The following is an 18,361-nucleotide window of genomic DNA, read 5'->3' as shown; positions in this document are numbered from 1 at the left end:
TGACCACCCCAAAGCAGAAATGACTTGCCCTCAGGTTGTTGTCTGCGGCCGGTCGGTCAGACCAATCCTGGAGCTCGGGGGTGACGTCAGGGCATCTGCAGCTAGTTGAGATGAAAGCGGACTCAGTGCTGGGTACGGCTTCAGTCCGTGAACTAGCATCAAACAGTGAGGACTCCGATAAACCCAACAAATACACTGGGGATCATGGAGAGGGCACTGGGAGCGGGAGGCTTTTCCACTAAACGAGAATAAAGGAAATTTCGCCGGCTGCCACGATTCAAACTTCTTTAATATTTCAGACCCCCTGGTCAGCATGGCCTTGGCACCGCAAATAATAACATCCTCGGATCATAACTAACCGTTTTAAATTCTTGGTGTCTGCGCGCTCTCGGGTTAAGCGGTAAGCTTTGAAGTGCACGCTGATCGCATATCAGATGTCACGCCTTTGATCACAGCCACGCCCATCCTTTGATCTGTGTACAGATTCTTTCCTCGATTTGGTAGTTCGTCTGGAGTTGCGCAGGCGAGTACGTGAAGAGGGGCAGATAATGGTTTTGAATCCACTGCAGGAGTTAGAGCAGAGAGACTCCGACTGAATTCACCCGCAGTGAACGAGAGGACTATATCCTTTTATTTATTGTCTGGTAAGCCTTTTTTGTGCAATCCTTTGACCATTGATGTGGTCTCTTGTCTTGTTACGATCTCTACGGCTAGCTGTAGATCTTCATTTATTTATTTATTGCAGCGAGTTAGATTTTTTACGACATAAAGTTAAAGGGTGTGCACTTGAAATATCTGAGCGATTAATTTCCCCCTGAATTTAAGCCTTTACCAGATTGTTCAACAATAAAGGCAAATTAACGTTGGGTTTGGTTACGTCTGTGTTTGAAAGACTACCAGGAAACGGTTATCCGTTGATGGACTAATAAATAGCCATTTGTAGCCTACTGTTTTCATATCCAGAAACACCAAAGCGCCGGACGGGTGTGCAACATTATATCGTAATGGTCTCGCTTAATCTGAACAATGAAAATACAAAATTTACAAATACGTCCATACGTCTGTATGATGTTCTAAAATTTTAGGACAATCAAAAGTGGTATGTGGTCACAATACGATTAAAAGTACATGTATGTTTGTTCATCTTCAGAACCAGTGTATTAAATCAAGCTCATTTAAAAAGTTTGGATTTGTTGGTGAACAAGTGAACTTTCAAGAAAGGAAATAATTTCTTTCTTTCCAGGGTTTAAAACCAATCATTGCCGCGGTTGACGGCGTAATTATAATAGAATTATAGGCTATTATAGTAGCCTACACCAGTACAATTTAACTGTAACCAACAACCATCAGAGTTACGCTTTTAAAGTTGGTAACAGCATTTGCTATAAGTTGAGGTTGTCCTCACACTCGCGTAACACAAACGTGAAGCAAATATTTGGTTTTAGAGTGCAGTATTTTAAAATTGAATGAACAAGACAAAGTAAAGGTGGTTTATAGTCTATAATCCCATCGTCACTAACTTGGTCGTCCAAAATACGTGACTAAATAAACGCCACAGAATCCAGCTCTGACTTGTGGCAAATAGTCGTTGGGATCCGAATTTACAGGTTTGTCTGTGGCATGGCTTAAAATTTAAACATGAACGACAAATTACGAATAACTGATGAACAAAATCTGTATTCTACAGACATCTTGAAAGAAGGCCCATAATTACACACAGGCCTATGTACAGCTCTTTTTGTGCTGGTAATACCAGGTTCGTGTAACAATAGGAAAGATACGTAACTCGTGGTCTTTACAGAAAGAAGCGTCCTGCGAAAATATGCGCACCCTTAAAACATATCTGCCGGGCAATTATAGGTGTTGAATCTGTCAAATCAGTTGTGGTCACCCACCAAATCAGAAGGATCATGTTTAATTTAACAAAAAAGAAGAGTGTTTCCTACAACAGATCGCCTCTCCTGATAGAACTTGTGCCGTAACAATCTTGGGCCAGGCTCAGACAACTATTTCTAACTGATTTTAGAAACCTATTTTGCATTTAGGAGGTCCATCACTGGTACTTCACATGTTTCAGAAGCGGGTTGTGGCCTACACGTTGCGTTTTTTTTGTCTGTAGGAGGGTCGGGTTTTGTTGTGACAACCCTTGGAAAAGTGTGACGGCCAAATCACATTCTCCTGCAAAAATCAGGTTAAAATGTAAAGGCACAATGCATGCATTCGATCTACTTTCCAACGTAAATGTGTATGTTTAAGTCTGCGAGTTTGTAAGTAATGAAAATATTAGCCTTTTATTTATTATATTTTTTTCTCATGGTTGAGTTTTTGTTAAATTATATTTCTTCTTGTGAGGATGTATTTTATGTTACTCAGAAATGTATGTGTTGTGCTACTGGATTACCAAATGGTTGGCTGTTTCTTATGCCAAACACCTACATCTAACTAGACTGACTAATAACAGGAACATAATTAAAAGTATGTGAGGGCAATGCGCAGGCTGTCCACAAACTTTCTTTCTGGAAAGACTGTTGTTGAATTACTGTTGTTGAATCCAACCATTGTCAATAAAAATACTCAATTTTAATGTAACTCACAAACTGATGTGTATATATTTCTTCTCTTCCCGTTTCTCTCTCAGTTTAGTCAGTTTGGAACAGGTCGGCCAGAATGGCCCGGCGATTCGGCCAGGAGAGGCTCCGCCTGTTAGAAGTTCTGCTAATGGGCTTCTGTCTGGTGAGTGCGGTACCTAAGGCTCCATTGCCTGGCAGTGTGGATGTAGACATTCCGTACGGTCAGGTCCACGCAGTGGGTTTATGAGAAAGGAATGGGGCACTGTTCATTCTTAGGGTAACGCCAGGGCAGCAGTGCAGTTGTGCTAAGATATCTGCAGGTTCCCTGAGCGACTCTCATTTTTTTTTTGTAAAATTAACCAACAGTTATCAGAACTGTGCAATATAGTCAACACATGTGGTAATTTTACCATACATTTCAATAATCTTTTCGGAATTATTTTCCTGATTTTTACACCTTCGCTATACAAAGCATGTCCGGACATGTTTTGTTAATCTCGGTTGTTGGTACGCTGCCGCACTGATAATCTATTTGGACTTTACAACTGCTCTCCCGTCGCTTCAACCTCGATTTAACCACACTGTTGTGCTTGTCTTTACAGTTTAGTCTGCGCTTCATGAGTAGGATTTGTCTTGGTTGGTTTTATATACTGTATTAGTGTTATTCACAATATTAGCGCTGTCGACAAAGTATCAATCTGTCTGTCTGTCTATCTATCTCTCTGTCCCCATAGACACGTGGGTGGCTGTGTCATTATCTGCCACTGATTGGTTGTAATCTCAAGTCAGTCTGTATCTGGTGCAGCTCTCTCTCAGTGATCTTGGCTGGTTGGATGTCTCCAGCTGGATTTTAATTGTTGTTCCCGAGTGCCTCTTAGAGACTTTTTGTTGCCATTAAGTGGCTGTGTTTGATTGACTGTCTGTATCTCTTTAGTTTCTGGGTCTGAGGGGCTGTCCCTGATTGGCCGTCTTTGAGTGTCTCTGTGGTGCTGGCTTTGAGAGGATTTTACCGAATGGCTCTTAATGCCTGTCTATGATTGGCTCTCTCTCTGGATATGTGTTACTTAGTGTCTCTTGAGGTCCTCAGCTTTTTAAGTGTGTGTGTGCGTGCAGAACATGTAGAGGCCTACACTGAGAGAGGTCACAATACTCCCTTTCAGGTTTTCACAGTGGCTGAGGATCCAAGGGAATGCCGGGAGCAAGAATATAAGGATCAGTCGGGGAGCTGTGTGGCCTGCCAGCGGTGTGCCGCTGGACATGAACTGTCGAAGGTTTGTACCTGCTGCAGCTCACCTGTGGAGTTACGACAAGGCACGTACACTGTGCTGTGGGACCCCTTGTGTCGTGTTCTTGTATTTTGTCTGTTGGTTGGTATGCCACGGTGGCATGGGCAGCTACTATGGCACCATGAAGCCTTGTCATATCAAAGCGGAGAAGGTAAGCAGGACTGGGCTTGGTCTGTAGCAGGATGGAAGGAGACCAAGGAAAACTAAGTTGCTGCTGGAAGAGGTGTCGTGGACCAGGAGTAACCATAAGAGGGCCAGAAAACCAAACTTAGCCATTCACTTTGTTTACCTTTGTTTCAACCAGCTGGGTCAGTGAATAAATGATTGCCTCACATACAAGAACAGTACAGTAAAGCTCAGGAATCATTCTGTGGGTGTAAACAGGTGGGCATTTGAATGGTGATGCCATATGTGAAACCAAATTGTGGGAGGGGGGGTAAGATGTTTTATTGTTCTTTAGTACTAGTAGCGAAAGCTGCCTGGTGAGGGTTTGTAATGCAATGGTTATTTAATGGTCAAGAGCAAGAAAGAACATGTAGAGAAGAGAAATACCTGGAGTTGTCTGCTTGTGCAACACAGCTGTTTCCTGGGTAATGGATAAAGACTTCATTCTGTGGTGCACTTTTCTTTTTTTCTAACTGGTTTATTTAATGAACAGAATGGATACTGATGTAGGGAACTGTGGGATCTGAGCCAAGATGGCTGGCAAATTTATTACTTCCTGCCTTTGATGAAGAGTTTGGCCAAAACATTATTAGCTCTTGCTGAAAGTCCAATGTTCTTTAATCTGTCACACCCATACTTTTTTGACATTTTTTTGCTGAATGGATCCATTGTTTTTTTTCACCCCACCTGTGGTTATTTTTCAAGTCATTGTCTTTGTGGTTTGAAAGAACCTCACTGCAAACTCACCATGCACAGTATGAAAGGAACAGTCTCTTTCATTTGGTGAAAGGATTTAAAAGTGGCAGCTTCTGTTAATCATGCCAAATTGAAAGTTTGCAAGCTGTCCAGCCACAGAGTAACTCTGGATTGGAATGTGAAAATTCAGGCAAGGACAAGTATGTAATTAATGGAGTGTTCTCTTAATGGATATGCTTCTCTGTATAAACTTAACAACAAACATCCCTCCTCTGCTCCCAAAGATATTCAGATTGCAGTTATGTCGTACTTGCTTTAAAAATGATCTCTGCACCAGATTACAAAAAAACACTGTGAAGGAATTTGCTTCCTAGTCATGTTGACATTCCTCAATTCAAGGCTCACCTCCCTCTCTGCAGGTAGATCAGTAAATTCATTGTGAACCTGTGAAGGGAACTATGTGAAAGAATCTTCAGCGGTCGGGCAACTGGAAAGGTTTTAAGGAGATAAAATTTCTGAGCTGAGTTGGGGCCAAAACTGTGAATCTGGCATCAGTGTGTGAGGGGTATGGTAGATGACAGGAAGTGTTAAGACACTTGCATTGTTTCGGGGGGGGTGGGGGTGGGGGGGGGGTGGGGGGGCTCCATGCAGCCAGGCTGCACCGGGCACTGGCTCCATTAGGAAACTGCATCGTCTCTCCAGCCTTGCTACGGTCACATTTCCAAGTCTGGATCCAATCTGGTTTTTCTAGTCTTCCTGGGCTGGGGTCTGCTGCACCTGAAGTTTATGATGAGGTAGATCATCCCCAGAAAAATGGTATTTTTCTTAGCCCTGAAAATTCTACCCTGATTCAGGCATTTGGGGGAGGAGAAAGGGGTGTGAGTGCGGGGAGGGGAAGGGCGGGGGGGGGGGGGGGGGTGGTGGAGAACCATTTTTTGAAAATAATTGCCAAAAGGCAATGTTACAAGTCACAATGTGCCACCTCCCAGCAGTAACACTGTGTGTAATTCGGGGGGGGTTCGGGGGTGAGTAACAATGCATGGTGAGATGTTATTCCAGGGGGTTCTGGTCATGGTCATGGTCATGGTTCGAGGGAGATTTGAGGTTCACATGGAGGGCAGGCGGGGCCTTTATGAATTCAGTCCCACCGGTTTCACAGGTCAGATTCAGGAGATTGTGGTTATGGGTGGACAGGTAGTGGTTATTTGGCTGCAGTTCCTCCAATTTTTTTTGAGGGGGTGTGTGAGTGTATCTTTGGGTTGAAAGATCTGAATAATAATTTTAAAAACATCCCTCACAGAATAAGTGTGGGTTGCATCCCACCCACCCCCTGAGAGCTGTGCTAGTTGAAAGGGAGGTTTTTAACCTAGGCTCGTTGGTCCTAGAGCCAGAAAGTCTCGCAGTCCGTTCAGTTTAAGCCACTGTGGAACTAATGGACCTCACAACATGTGTTCCGACATGCCCGTCAGGAAGGCCTTTTGAGTGAAATGATAAGCCTCCCTTATTGGTCAGAGAAATCAGAAATGGAGACTGGCAACTCCGCTATGCCGCAGTCCCTCATTTGCAAAAAAAAGGAGACTTAAAAACACAACTGTGGCCTTGAGTCCGTCATTTTGTCCTTATCTTTTAATTTAAAATATATGCAAGCGTTTATTTGCTGATTGGTGAACTCATCAAACCAAAACAACTGCATTTGTGAGTGAAAGTTAAGGGCAAATGTTGACTGACTACTGGCCTGTGTGCTTCCAGACACTGGAGGTATGCACCACAAAGTTGCTTCATCCTCTCATTCTAACAGAACAATTATTTAGCAGGTCTTACATTAGACAGAGTTTGCTTTAGCGCTCGGCTCTGAGAGATCCCATCGATAAGCATCTGTTAATGTTTCAACCCGGCTAACTGAACTCCCGTTTGTGTACACTGGCTTTTCTATTATATCGGCGAGGGGCTGGTAACAGTTTAAATTTTGCGCGTTTCCCCCAGCCTACTGTACGTGGTGATTGGCAGCAAGCAAACAAGCGTGAATCGCGTGTCGTCGTGTGTGTGCCAGCCTGTCTGCACTGCCCCGTGCCTTTTCTGAGGCACCGCCGGGAACAGGAGGACGTACGTGGCGATTTAAAACTCGAGCGCTGTACTCCAGCGAGCTTGTCGAAACATCGCGGGGAACGGTCTTCCTGCCTTCGCGTGTAACAGCCTCTCCGCGCACCTCAACCTCGCCGCGTTTCTCTTCTCAGCAAGAGTGACGCTGCCCATGTGCGGCCCTCCCTCTTCCCAGCATTTCTCCTCTGCTTCTTTCCCAAGATGCACCTCTCATTACCCAGGGTGACACGGCAACTGGGTTGAATCCTCCCCCTAGCCTGGGAACAAGTTTTTAACAGCCTTTCCTTTTAAGAGCAAAGCAATCTTTCATAGCATCCCACAGTCCGGAGGAGGATAGCTGTAGTGGATCACTTCAGTGTAATTTTACGTCTTGTCTGTCATTCTGGAATGTTCCACCTATTTTTATCCTGCAGACACATCTAATGCACAGAAATCGTTGTCGGGGTCCTGCTTGGGCTGTGCTTTACCCGGGCAAGCATTGTTGAGCCAAGACTCTTCCAGGACTGTCATCAGCTTAGAAGTTTGTGAGGCTTTTTAACCTCTTTTAATCATTTTAATTTTTGAAACCAAATCAACCCATTTTCTTCACATTTTATGATATTACATGGATGGGATTACATTGGAATAAACTGTAAAACACACACTCAAAGAACGTTAAGAGTGAATGAAAAAGTAAATTGGTATCGATATTTATTTTTAAAAGCAGACTCGTAGTGATAGCATAATGATGGAGGGGGCGGCTCTGGTGATAAAGGAGCTGAGGGAAAGTAAAAAGAAAAGAAAAGCAGGATGGAAACACAGCCCTGGAGTTCATTATCCCGCCCTGCGTGTGGCACCAGTCACTGAAAGACAGGCTGTCCTACTGAAGCATGGAGAGAGAGGGAGAGAGATAGAGAGAGAGAGCCATTCATTTGATGGAGCGCGTCCTGGCACAGCGGCTGTCCTCCCCCCCCAAAGCACATTCACGCTCCATTCAGAAAAGGAAGGGTTCGAACAATGCCTTGGCGATAAACTTGTAATAATATAACAGTAGGTGTCCTGGAAAGAGGCCTTTTTCATTCAAATGCTGGGCATTCCAAAGCCCTGGGTGGAAGGCAGTGGATCGATTGTCTGGAGTAAGAGAGTTAAGAGAGTAAGGGATTGAGAGAGTATGGGAGTATAAGAGTAAGGGAGCAAGAGAGTATGGGAGTAAGGGAGCAAGAGAGCATGGGAGCAAGGGAGTAAGAGAGTATGGGAGCAAGGGAGTAAGAGGGAAAGGGAGATCGCTGACAGGAAAAGTTAATTCTCAAAAGGAAGGTGAACCTTTGTGTGAAGCCTGCTCGCAAATAATAATTGTTATGGTTATCATGATGATTATCATTATTATTAGCAATAATCATTTATGTGTTGTTGTTTATCATTATTGTTGTTATATTTTAAAACTTATTTACGTACAGATTTGTGGTGCTGATGTTCTCTCTGTGGGCCTTATTTTGGCCCTGTGTCCGTTCCCCTGGCCCGTCAGTCGGCTGTGTCTCTAATCCCTGCAGGAATGTGGCTTTGGCTACGGGGAGGATGCCCGCTGTGTGCCCTGCAGGCCCGGGCGCTTCAAAGAGGACGGAGGCCTGCAGAAATGCAAGCCCTGCCTGGACTGCGCGCTGGCTAACCGCTTCCAGAAGGGCAACTGCTCCACCAGCAGGAACGCCGTGTGTGGGGACTGCCTGCCCGGGTGAGTGCTCCCCTCCCCAAGCCTCAGCCCCTTCACCCCACTCCCCACACTCAAAATCAACTCCTCAGCTTTTCACCAAGCCCACGGAGAGTGAATGGGTGACATCACAGTGACACAGTCCATATTTGTCTGTGGTTAGGTCCCTGTCGTGGCATTAAGTGGATGTACTCAAAGCATCATCATGCTTTCTTTGGGTTCAGAAGTGAACCCAAAGAAATATTTTCAGTTTTTTTTTTCCTCCTCCTCTAATCCTGTGTTTTCGCCTTTTGACAGGTTCTATCGGAAGACGAAACTGAGCGGTTTCCAGGATATGGAGTGTGCGCCCTGTGGGGACCTGCCCTCTCCTTACGAACCGCACTGTAAGCACCACGTCTCTCCCAGGGCCTGTCGTACCTCCACTGTGAGGGTCAAAGCTCGCTCTCTAAGGCTTATCGAATTATTCAGGTCTGCGTGAGGTTCAGTTAGTTCCCTGTTGCACTGGCCGCTAAATGTGACCTTACGGTTGGAGGCTGCAGGGCAGCGGAGAAGCGGTAGGCTAACATAAGCACGTGGCGTCGAGTGTGACTTCCTGAGGGCATCTCTGAACCCCAAACCCCACCACACCCTACCCCACCCCTGCCCCACATGTCGTCATCATCGGAGACTGAATGCTCATTTTTGAATTCCCCGCCTGCTCTGTGAACCTCCTGCTGCCTTTTTTGGAACTACTGGCTCTCAAAAGGCTGATTTTTTCAGGATGGGAGATAATGTCTTTAAAATGAATGTTATAAAGGCTAACCATTTTTTACTATATGACCTGTTGGGCAGACCACTTCCTACCATCAAAAATAGATTTTAGGGTGAATTTCCCCTTAAAATGGTGTAGCCTACAGTGCTTTATCAGTGTTACCACCGCCTTGCAAATCCATTTGTTGGCACCAAAATAAGAATTTACTCAGTCGGAAATGACGGGCCAGTATATCAGTAAGTGCCTTCCACGGCGATGGTTTTTCCATTTCAACCGCAACTCTTTGAAATGGCTGCGTGTTTGTTTTTGACATGAAGCGAGGATGACGGGGAAGGTAACCTGTAATTAGGATAAGTAGGGGGTAAGATTTCCATCATCTGAAGCGGGCCACACACTTCAAGAAGCTTTCTCTCTCTATGCTACCTGGCTCCTTTGAGCAAAGGCTGGATGCAGGCCCGGCTCTAGCCTATAGGCGAAGTTGCTGACGGGGGAAGGCCACACACGCAACGTGCCCGTGTCTGTTCAGCCGCCCTCCTGCCTAGATGAAATCGAGAAACCCGGTTACGTGGAGCGACTCTGGAACGGGTTGTCTCAGTGAACCGTAAAGCGTGTGCAAATTCCTGGTCTCGCGACATGTACAGTAAGCGACTGCGAGTTTCAGAAAAGCTTTTCGAGCGCGCGTGTATGGAAAGGGGCGATAAGATCGGCAGGCGAGAAGCTCTTCAACCGGTCCGTCATCTGAGCGTTTGCTGCAGCTGTGAGACCGACCGATAAGAGCGGGCTTGCGTTCCAACCTGGGGGTGGGGGGTGGGAGTGGGAGTGGGAGGAGCAGCTGGCCACAATTTGCTCACTGGCTGTGAGAACAGCGGAATTTGGGAATTTGAGTTTTTTTTAACAAACCAGAGAAATGCTAAAGGTATTTAGCTGTCTGTGCTTTAGCGAAATAAAGGGGTAAAAGCTGTAGCCACTGACACATGCTCACGCACTCGCTCTGAAAGTAAGGGAGAGGGAGGACGAAAGAAGAAGGTGAACAGAAGGAGCAAAACAGAGGCACGAGCATCTGCACATTCTCATGTTCAGAATACGTATGTTAACAGTGCTTTCTGTGTTTTAGAGAACTCTGTCAACAAAGGTGTTTGAACAGATGCTGCAGTGCATTTGCACCTAGAAGCGGAAGAGGGTAATGCTCACAAACTAATCGTTTGACTTTAATTGTTAATAGCTTAATAGCTACCCTTAAGACGAGATTTTTTTTCTGTGCCTTATGTCTTAACCAAAGGCAGCTGATGTGTATGACAACCCCTCGATGACCTCTCTCCATTATAAATCCTTAATCTCCTTTTAATAGACTCTTATCAGTCGTACGCATACAGCGCATATCGAAGCGAGAATAATATTTGTTTTGGCTGTCGTTCAGTCTGCCAGTTCAGTCTTCTGTTCGTTTTTTTCTAGAACTTTTTTTTCTTTGGCAGCCAGGAATGCGCAAACACCGGCATCCTTTACCTGCTGGAATATCAAAGCTGCGCAGTCAAGGCTAAAGCAGTGTTTGCACTGCGGCACAAAGGCCCCGCGCCCTGGAGAAGCCCAAATCTGGCTTCGCCTCGTGATTAACGCCGCGGAGAGCAAACACAGCTTCGAAGGGGCCGCTGGAAATGAATTTTCCAAACAAAGGGCCACTTATTCTGTTTGCTCCACACGTAACCAAGACATCTTTCACCAGTCTGGCCCTCTGTGGAGGTTTCAGTGCGCGCGGACATCTTTCACCAGCCTGGCCCTCTGTGGAGGTTTCAGTGCGCGCGGACATCTTTCACCAGTCTGGCCCTCTGTGGAGGTTTCAGTGCGCGCGGGCTTCGGTTTGGCTATGAAACACGTTAATGTGAACTTCTGCTCTGCGCTTGGTTGCGTATCTGAATGAGATGCTCCAGTTTGCTGAGGTTGTGGCATAACGGTGACCCCAAAATAATATTACCGCTAATTCTGATGTAAAACGCGGCCTCCCGGGCCAGGATTTGACTGTTTCTTTTGATGTACAGTTTTAGCTGTCCTGGTTTTATGAAATGTAGGTTTCTAACATATGGCTTTGATTCAGCGAACGGCTAATTATTAAAAAGAATGCTAATTTTGGGGTACCCCTAGGAAATCGGCTTAATTTTATCCAGCTGAGCACACGCCCCTGGGCATGGTGTGGCGAGAAGATTTCAATAATTGGGTGGAGATTGGGGGTTTTATCAGAAAATGTTGAATTTCCTCAGATTTTACTTATTGCACTTGTGGTTCACTTAAAAGCTGCTTATTTTCAGTTATTTTTGAAAGGGCACATTTTTAGGAGTAGCATTGCCGTTATTAAAGGTTATTAAATTAATTTACTGTAAATGAAAGGGGTGCCAGAGGCTACAGAGCCCAGGATTCAGGGTGAATGTGGCAGGTTCAGGCCGTTTCTCCGCTGTGGGAGGAGCCCTGGGCTGACGGAATAGCAGCTGCCATCGTTTGTAGCCGTAACTCCTGCCCCTCCAGACATGTGCTGAATGTCTGGACACACGGTGGGGAGAGCTGGCCACCTGGGAGGGGGGGGGGGGAGAGGGCTGCAGACATGACTGTGACTCTGGGTCTCTGAAGGTGAAGGATGTGTTTGTCCACGGGCATTTCCCCTTTGAGTCCTCTTTGTTCCCTTGTGAAATAGTCTGGGTCTGACTTGCTAAGGGAAGGTCAGCCATGTGATGGTGGCTGTTTGTGACAAAAAAGGAAAGGAAAAAAAACACAGAATGGACTTTGTACTTGTGCCTTTGACACGTGGAGGTGTGGTTTCCTTTAAAGATCAGCTTGGAAGTACTTATCCAAACTTTTTAAAAGAGTAAAATACAAAAATGTATTTATCTAAATCCTCCTGTTCTGCCGGCCACCACCACCGCCGCTGTTCACTCTGCAGGTGTGCGATCAGCCAGAGGGGGCGCTAATGAGCACTGGGGGGTGTTGGCCTGCTGCCTGATGCTGTGCTTCCCCATGGCCATCCAGGCCACCACCCCCACTGGAACAGCCACCGTTCCATACCCCAGGCAGACCATAACCACGGGCCCGGACAATAGCCCATTTTAGTGGGAGGCGCCAAACCTGGCTGCCACAGAAGTCACCCTTTACCATATTTAGAATATGAATACTGAATATGAATACAAAGTTATATTTGTGTGTGTTTTTTTCTCAGGCAGCGGCCGGGTCAACCTGGTGCCCCTCCAGTCCACAGCCTCCAGCCCGCGGGATGTGGCCCTGGCCGCGGTCATCTGCAGCGCGCTGGCCGCCGTCCTGCTGGCCCTCCTCATCCTCTGCGCCATCTACTGCAAGAGACAGCTGCTGGAGAACAAGCCTGCCAGTATGTCCCCGGGCCCTAACCCAACCGGGCTCTAACCCAACTGGGCTCTAACCCAACCCAGAGACCCCACTCACAAACGCACAGTTAGGGGTGTACACGCCTGCTGGTACGCCCCCGGGCCCTAACCCAACAGGCCCTAACCCAACCGGGCTCTAACCCAACCCAGAGACCCTGCTCACAAACGCACAGACAGGGGTGTATACGGTGTAATTGCGATTTGGGTCCATCTAGAATCCGCTAAAGAACATAATGAAAATGGCAGAAATTTCTTGCGTACACTGTAGTTTGGTGCTTTGGAGACACAGCAGCACCCCCCCGCCCCCCCCCCACCCAACCAGACACATCCCCCTTAGTGAAAACTGACCGTCCGTGGCGCCTCAGTAACCCTGAGAGGGCCTCCGATGAGGACACTGTGGAGGAGCTGAATTCCTCTTTCTCCCATGTAGCTCTGGCGCGCTCTCAGGACGGGCCCTACACCGGGGCGGAGCTGTCGCGCTTCGACCGGCGGCGGCTCCACGAGCTGCCACACCCGGCCTGCGGTCACTGCCACCTGGGCCCCGGCCCTGCCTGCAGTATGTCCCGCTAACTCTGCTGCTCCCGACATCCCGCTAACTCTGCTGCTCCCAACGTCCCGCTAACTCTACTGCTCCCAACGTCCCGCTAACTCTACTGCACCCAACGTCCCGCTAACTCTACTGCACCCAACGTCCCGCTAACTCTACTGCACCCAACGTCCCGCTAACTCTACTGCTCCCGACGTCCCGCTAACTCTACTGCTCCCAACGTCCCGCTAAATCTACTGCTCCCAACATCCCGCTAACTCTACTTCACCCAACGTCCCGCTAACTCTACTGCTCCCAACATCCCGCTAACTCTACTGCACCCAACGTCCCGCTAACTCTACTGCTCCCAACGTCCCGCTAACTCTGCTGCTCCCAACGTCCCGCTAACTCTACTGCTCCCGACGTCCCGCTAACTCTACTGCTCCCGACGTCCCGCTAACTCTACTGCACCCAACGTCTCGCTAACTCTGCTGCTCCCATCGTCTCGCTAACTCTGCTGCTCCCAACGTCTCGCTAACTCTACTGCTCCCAACGTCTCGCTAACTCTGCTGCTCCCAACGTCTCGCTAACTCTGCTGCTCCCAACGCCCCGCTAACTCTACTGCACCCAACGTCTCGCTAACTCTGCTGCTCCCATCGTCTCGCTAACTCTGCTGCTCCCAACGTCTCGCTAACTCTACTGCTCCCAACGTCTCGCTAACTCTGCTGCTCCCAACGTCTCGCTAACTCTGCTGCTCCCAACGTCTCGCTAACTCTACTGCTCCCAACGTCTCGCTAACTCTGCTGCTCCCATCGTCTCGCTAACTCTGCTGCTCCCAACGTCCCGCTAACTCTTCTGCTCTCAACGTCCCGCTAACTCTACTGCTCCCAACGTCCCGCTAACTCTACTGCACCCAACGTCCCGCTAACTCTACTGCTCCCAACGTCCCGCTAACTCTGCTGCTCCCAACGTCCCGCTAACTCTACTGCACCCAACGTCCCGCTAACTCTACTGCTCCCATCGTCCCGCTAACTCTGCTGCTCCTAGTCCTGGTTCTAGTTCTGGTCTCGGTGCTGGTCCTGGTCCTGGTTCTGGCCTGCACTCCCAGTCAGACCACCATGTTCTCTCTCCGCCCTCTCCAGACCCCCTGACCCCGGCCCCATGCTGTGATGAGACCTGCAGTCTGGGCCAAACCCGGGACGCCAGTGCGTGCCATACCCCAGCAGGCCTCAACGAGGGGTAAGGGGAGCCTGGGGAAAATGTGTGGTTATTTATGGGTGCCCTCAGAATCTGTAAACTAAATTGAAGATCGTGTTTACAGATTGTCATAACGATCATCATAACCTTTATTTCGTGACATTATGTTATCATGCAAAACGTTGAATGGAAAAATACTCTGTCTCAGTTTGGGGTCCAAACACTTTAAACAAGCGTTTGTTTTTACTTGGTTTCTTATGCTAACATTACACCCCTGGTGGTTTATGAAATCAGTGCTGTTGACCAAAAACATGAAAGAAAGCACTTTTAGAATATCATTCAGTCTTCTCCAGCTGATAAACTTTACGGACAGAGCGCTCAGGGCTGAGTCGGGGTCTGGTCCTTAAAAGCGGTCTGCCCCCTTCTCCCGGTCCACCCACCCCGCCGGGGTGCCAAGCCGCCCGGGGCGGTGGAGGCGCAGCCGAGACCCCGCCCCGCCCGGAGCGGCCCCCGGCGTCTTCCTCGCAGGGCGAGAGAGGGTGGCGGTGCCGCGCGGGGGGTGGAATGCGGTCTCCCACGGCAACGCCAGGAAGGGCGCCCCCACCGCCATAGCGTCACGGTGCTTTCCCTCCGACAGGCTCCCCACATGAGGGCGAGCCGCGAAACGTAAACAGGCCGACTCTGAGGAAGCCGTGTAGCTGCTAAGACCAGCGCATACGAGGAGTGGCCTAAAACTGTGAGGGGGATATAAAGAACCAAAGAGAAAGAGCATATACTTACTATAAGTACTATTTTTACTATTGTTGCTAGTGCATCTTAGTAAGGCTAAGAGGTTTCTCGACCCCTTTTTTTTTTGATTTACCGCAGCTGATGAGGGGTTCAAAATATTCTTAGGTCTCTTCAGACGGGTCGTAACCCTAACCCTAGTCGATGGGGAGTTGTGATGGGGGTGTCAGGTTTCATGAACCCCAAAACAGATGGAGCTACACTGAGCTGTCAATCACTGACTGAACCAATCAAAACGCAATGATTGGTTTGTACTGCATTTTGGGTGTCATGAAGTGTCACATGGTGTTGCCATATGCAAATATGCACTGTTCAAAGCAAAAATTTTACCTGGCCTCCAGCTTTCAAAAAATCGATTAAACAAAAAAACCCATGTCTTTTTTTCCCCCAGGTTAACATGGACTTATTTTGCCTAGTGCTACAACCCTTGAACCCTCCCTTCCCCCCCCCCTCACCTGGACATGAAAGGACTACTGCCAGATCCAGTTTCAGATCTAGCCCACACACAGAGTCCCAAAAAGTACGGCGGGCCCCTTTTGAAACGGCTCTGTGGCCCCTGGCCTTCGAGTGTGGCGCAACGCGGTGCGGACGGGGCCGTGTAAAAACAGGCCAACGGCAGCACCGGACGGCAAACCCGCCGGAGCAGAGGACCTGAACCACCCCCAGCACCCAACAGAGAGGTGGGGGGGGGAAACAGGAGGCAAGTCCCAACTCGGCAGCACGAAGTTAAAAACGACGACTGTGGCCTGGTTATCAGGGTCTGAGCCCGTTACAAAAATCAAACATACGTTACGAGCGTACTTTTTGGGTCGACCTAGCCAAAAGAGACCGTACCGAAACCAGTGGCGCGCTGACGAAAATGAAATGACTTGATGACCATCTAAACGCATGTGGTTCGACTGAAGTTTTACAGTACAGTTGATTTCGTTTTTTTTTTTTTTAATGTAATGACGTACGTTTCTGAGGGTGAACTGCTCCAGGAGGCCAAGGGAGGGGACGGCCCCCCTCGCTTGTACACTGTGACATGGCGCACTTCTGGAGAAAAGCGGCGAATGAGAAATACTGAACAAGCACAGACAACAAGGAAAGTCTGGAATTTTCTTCCGGTGCCGGCCCACTTCCTGTAAATACTGTAAAATACGAAATAGGATTCTGATATTTTTGTAATGTAGATTCACTGCCCAGAAAGGCCAATAACTCAAAGTCTGCCTCAGTTTAGAAGTCGATTTAGTATTTGATATTTCTGTGAGTCTGCATTTATACATATTTTTGTAATGAATTTGTCACATACTGCTGTCTGTATTTGTAAATAAATCCTGCAGACTGAGCACTCTTTCAGGTCATTATTTCCAGCATTGACTGGCTACTCATGTACTGTTCCCAGGGTACCAGTCTGCACGAAGCAGCCTCATATTCTAAAGCTCTGCTTTCCCTAATTAAATCTCTGCATATGAATGCAGTTGTGATTACCAAACTCACACCGCACCTTGCACATGCACATGAGTAATGTAGGCTGCCACAATGGGTGAGTTCCAATCGTGCCATTCCACTTCCCCACAGAAAGACATTTGGAACAATCTGTCTTGGTGGCTTTCTTAACGACTGTAAGGAACACTCACTACAAAACTCGAATGGAATCAAATGTAAAATACTATACCCCTGTCACCCTACCCCCTACAGAGCAGCTGTACCTTAAAGAGGGGAAAACCTCACATTACTCAGAGGTTCTAGCACCTACTTTAAAGATCTACATATGCAAATGTGAATGTGAGCGAATAAGTGAAGCACGCCTCTAATTGTCCAGTGGAAGCCCAGCATCGTTGCAGTGCAGCACAAATACAAAATTACGTTACCAAAGTTACCCCAGTACAAACACCAGCAGCTGCTCAGACCCAGCCACACTACACATCCGGATGTACACTTCCCAGTGTAACTGGCCCCAGCTGTACCATGCAATTCATAAGCGTGCTATTGTGCTAGCAGCTACTTTGGTGTGCTCCCGTTCAGAAGGTGCTTGGAAACGGTTGCTAATCCCCGCTGCTGAAAACATCTGTAAGCCCTGCCACAGGCTGTAATTATACAGGAGCCGAGCACAGTGGCACGCTAGCAACGACCGTCGAGCTCAGAGACTAATCCTGTACGTGTAGATCACAACTTCCCGTACGACCGACTACAATAGTGGCTGTTAAAGAGCAGTACTACGATACAGTCTTAAGCGCGCTGGGATGAGATCTTTCTGGAAAAACACTATAGCTGAAAGACAAACCGGGGACATTCCAGCATAGAAACTGATCCGATATTCCCTGAGGGCAAATCTGAAAAGTTTTACGTATTTGACAAGTACCTCCCGCTCTTCAGCCACATCCATGAGCCTGTTTAAGTCCGATTCGATTTGTCAGTATGAATTGTCACCTTCCACACGGACCTGCCGTCACAAAATATATGTTGTCAGTTAAAAAATCCGTTTGTGGGTTCTCTGATCTGTAGTGGACTGCTGATGCCAGGTTTACAGTGGAGAGATGCGTGACTGGCACATGACATCACTGGAACATGACATCACTGGCACATGAATTTCCCACCAATTGGGCAAAAGGTCTATGAAGCACCAAGGCCCATAGGTTGCTGAGCTTCATCACCTGGAAGTTTAACCAAAATGGCCACCGTACCGCATCACATGACCAACTGCCTCGTTCAGCAGGGTGCATACCATGGCCCTCTACAGCGTTGCCAGTTGGAAGAGTTGTAGCAGCTGAGAGAGAAAAAAAAAAAACAAGAACAGTACAAAAGAAAAAAGAAAAGAAAAACAACCACCTACTTTAGCACATTTGGTTCCTGGCTGCACAAAAACTGCTGTTTCAGCAAACCCTTGGGACCGGCTCTAGCACCAGGCATGCAAGGGCAGTGTTTAAAGAGCAGCCACGTACGTCTTCTGGCAATTAGCGTGCGAAGCTGTTGAAACAGATGCCCGCCGCTGCCACCGGAAATACCTGATTCAGTGGTCACGGAACGATCCGAGCGAACCGCAGGTTAGCAGAAATCGCTCAAAAGCCGCGACGGTGAGCCGCGGTTAGCCTGCTGTGTCTGGAGAGGCTGAGCCTATATCACGAGCTTAAACCCCCACAGTGCAGTAAACCTGAGGCCACACACAGGTGGCCTGAATTTTACACTCACAAAACACACAGACACGGGACATAAAAGATTACCCGCACTTTCCACTCGA

The 18,361-nt window shown here is 47.8% G+C and overlaps 1 protein-coding gene across 3 annotated transcripts; it reads left to right on the top strand.

Moving 5' to 3' along the window:
• Window positions 1-126: 126 nt before the first annotated feature.
• On the top strand, window positions 127-16,469 carry LOC118210435 (tumor necrosis factor receptor superfamily member 19-like). Of its 3 annotated transcripts, none has more exons than XM_035386624.1 (9): window positions 127-644; window positions 2,644-2,733; window positions 3,731-3,841; window positions 8,347-8,525; window positions 8,799-8,884; window positions 12,452-12,616; window positions 13,063-13,188; window positions 14,301-14,397; window positions 15,533-16,469. In XM_035386624.1, exons 2-9 carry the CDS (start codon window positions 2,668-2,670, stop codon window positions 15,555-15,557), a joined length of 855 nt encoding a protein of 284 aa, XP_035242515.1. In that variant the 5' UTR covers window positions 127-644; window positions 2,644-2,667; the 3' UTR covers window positions 15,558-16,469. The 3 variants fall into 3 exon arrangements, with proteins under 3 accessions (XP_035242515.1, XP_035242514.1, XP_035242516.1); XM_035386623.1 differs by having other exon boundaries at window positions 2,639-2,733; XM_035386625.1 differs by lacking the exon at window positions 13,063-13,188 and having other exon boundaries at window positions 2,639-2,733.
• Window positions 16,470-18,361: the final 1,892 nt, after the last annotated feature.

The sequence above is a fragment of the Anguilla anguilla genome, chromosome 12 (assembly GCF_013347855.1).
Source record: "Anguilla anguilla isolate fAngAng1 chromosome 12, fAngAng1.pri, whole genome shotgun sequence".
NCBI classification, from domain to species: Eukaryota; Metazoa; Chordata; class Actinopteri; order Anguilliformes; family Anguillidae; genus Anguilla; species Anguilla anguilla.
This window is presented reverse-complemented; position numbering and strand designations above follow the sequence as displayed.

Bases quoted from the DNA above. Each gene is read 5' to 3' on its own strand.
- LOC118210435 (XM_035386624.1), top strand. From the start codon at position 2,668: ATGGCCCGGCGATTCGGCCAGGAGAGGCTCCGCCTGTTAGAAGTTCTG. The intron at 3,842-8,346 runs GTTTGTACCTGC...TAATCCCTGCAG, and splicing joins CTGGACATGAACTGTCGAAG to GAATGTGGCTTTGGCTACGG. The intron at 13,189-14,300 runs GTATGTCCCGCT...CGCCCTCTCCAG, and splicing joins GGGCCCCGGCCCTGCCTGCA to ACCCCCTGACCCCGGCCCCA.